Genomic DNA, 2,549 nt, shown 5'->3' on the forward strand with positions numbered 1-2,549 from the left:
TAGCACAGCTGATTCGTTGATTAATTGTTGTTTATCCAACAATCAATGCCTGCTTTAAATTTGTTCATTGATTGTGCTTCCTCAACAAGTTCATTTGGTAACGAGTTCCAAGTGTTTGTGACTCTAATGAATAAGTAGTTCTCTCTGCCTCAATGTTTTGTTAATTTTTTGAATTATTTCAAACTGTGACCTCGCATTTTGGTTTTGACTATGCTAAGACGATTATTTAAATCAATTTTGTCCAAATTATGCATGATTTTAAACAATTGAATAAAATCTCCTCTTTCTCTTCTTTCCACCAAAGTTGTTAATGCTAATTTTTAAGACGATCTTCGTAAGCTAGGTTTCTTATAGATGGAACCTACTTTGTTGCTCTGTGCTGGACTCTTTCGATTACCTCGCTATCACCCTTAAGATCTGGGGACCAAACTGATACTGCAAACTCCAACTTATAATCAGATTTTCCAAAATATTTTTTTTATTCGATCAAGCATTTGGTATGCTTTGTTTGATGCTGTAATTACTTGGTTTTTCCAATTTTAAGTTAAAAGAAAAAAACCACTCCAAGATCTTTATCGGATTCAGATTCAGCAAGGAGTACCTATTCCATTTATTTATATACAGAGGTCATTTTTTATTATCTGATCCGTAGTGCATTTTTCAATATTGAACCGTAGAAGCCAGTCTTGTATCTACTTAAAGGCCTCATTCAAATCAGATTGAAGTTCGACTACATCGTTATCTGGCGATGCTGCTCTCATGATTTTGGTATCATCTGCAAAGAGTTTTATATTTTCAGATTAGTTGGTAAGTCATTGATGTAGAAAACTGAGTAGACATTTTCTACAACAAAATCAAAGGACAAAATTAGATGACCTGAGTTATATTACCGAGAACAAAAATTGGATCTACTGAATATATGTTTCCTGATTCTGTTGTAAAAATCAAATCCAAAATGTTCTCTGTTACACCATTAAACTTTTGAAATGTTGGTACGTTAGCATGTTGATAGAGGAACGTGTCGTTAATTATGTTGCTAAATTTGTGTTCAATGCCACTGACATATTTAATTGTTGTGATTGACTAATTTAACCATTCTATTGATGGGAAATTAAAATCTCTCATTATCAGAATATCTATAAAGCCCTTATTTATAAAGTAATATCTTCTTCAAAATCAATCACATCTACAAAATAATCTGGCTTATAGATATACCCCACCAAATATTTACCATGATAAAGACAAATAACTGCCCATACCTTTTTGATTTCATTTTGCTCCTGTTGCAAACAGCATCATTGATTTCATAAGAGTTGACAGATGAACAGACACACTCCGCCACCACTACGTCTATCACTTTTATCTTTTCTATATATATTAAAGTTGTTTATATGAACATTTGAGCTATCTTTAAACCATGTTTCACTTACACCAATAACCGATGGATTATACGTTTCAACAACAACTCTGAATTCATTCAATTTATTATCTAAAGAAGTAGCATTTAAATACATACAGTTTAGGGTGTTGTGTCGGTTTAAAAAACCTGTTCTATCATAAGTTGAATTTAAATTAATGAAGTATCCTGGGTCTCTACACCTGATTTCCAAGGATGCCATATCAAAAGGACGAGTCTGCACCAAGTTCTGCATACAATCTGTTTTATTTCTGTTTCAATTTATAATCCAGTTGTCTTTCCGCTTCTGACAAATCTGGACTAATGTAAACAGATTTGAATTTGCCAAAGTCTCTCAATTTTTTTAGCTGCCAAGAAGACGGGATTCCTGATAGCAGCATCAGACAAATAAGCCAATAATGGCCCAGGATTTGTTGGGTCTTTTGATCTCAATCTTCTTGAGTATGCGACTGAAACGTCAGATTTATTTATAGCCTTGAAAATCTCTCTAATTTTGGTTTCGTCATGTGCTTTTTTATCTGTCAGATTTGAGGCAGATGATTCTGGTACTCCGTAGATAACAACATTTTTTTTTTCTTTTTTATAGTGGTGTTGGTCACTACTAACTGATCTACAGGCTTTTTTTTACACTTTTTGCACCTCTGGTGACCACATCAACCCATTCAGTACTGATAAAAGGTTTTGCTATCTTTTTTGCCGATTCGAGGCCCGTCTTCAATCTTTCGATTTCTAATAAATTCTTCTTATCTCTTGCCTTCAACTGTTTCACTCTGTCGATTAGCAAAGAAAGCAGTTGCGACATCTTTCCGCACCGTTCGCGCAATCTTTTGACTGGTTTACTGGCTGTATTGTCCATCTTCGGCCAGTTCTCTTCTCTCAAAAGTCGAGATCAATGTCTGAAATCGAGGACAAAATTTAAAGAAGAATTTTATCTGAACAAAGCCACGTAAGAATTCAGCTAATCAAAACCACGTGTCAAAATCACATGTCAACTAAACTTTAAAAAAATAAATTATCAATAATTCAGAATTTTAACCACAAATTATATATTATTGTAATCATGAAATTAAAAGCAATCAGTACAGTCAACTTTATACAACAAAAATTTTTTTACAATAAATTTACGTCAAAA

The 2,549-nt window shown here is 33.2% G+C and overlaps 1 protein-coding gene across 1 annotated transcript; it reads right to left on the bottom strand.

The window, feature by feature from the left end:
• Positions 1-1,717: 1,717 nt before the first annotated feature.
• On the bottom strand, positions 1,718-2,273 carry HELRODRAFT_182643 (hypothetical protein; the record flags this gene model as incomplete). The annotated part of the gene is made up of 2 exons (XM_009032885.1): positions 1,718-1,992; positions 2,057-2,273. 2 exons carry the CDS (start codon positions 2,271-2,273, stop codon positions 1,718-1,720), a joined length of 492 nt encoding a protein of 163 aa, XP_009031133.1.
• Between the last annotated feature and the right edge of the window lie 276 nt (positions 2,274-2,549).

This window comes from Helobdella robusta (assembly GCF_000326865.2).
Source record: "Helobdella robusta unplaced genomic scaffold HELROscaffold_89, whole genome shotgun sequence".
Lineage (NCBI taxonomy): Eukaryota > Metazoa > Annelida > Clitellata > Rhynchobdellida > Glossiphoniidae > Helobdella > Helobdella robusta.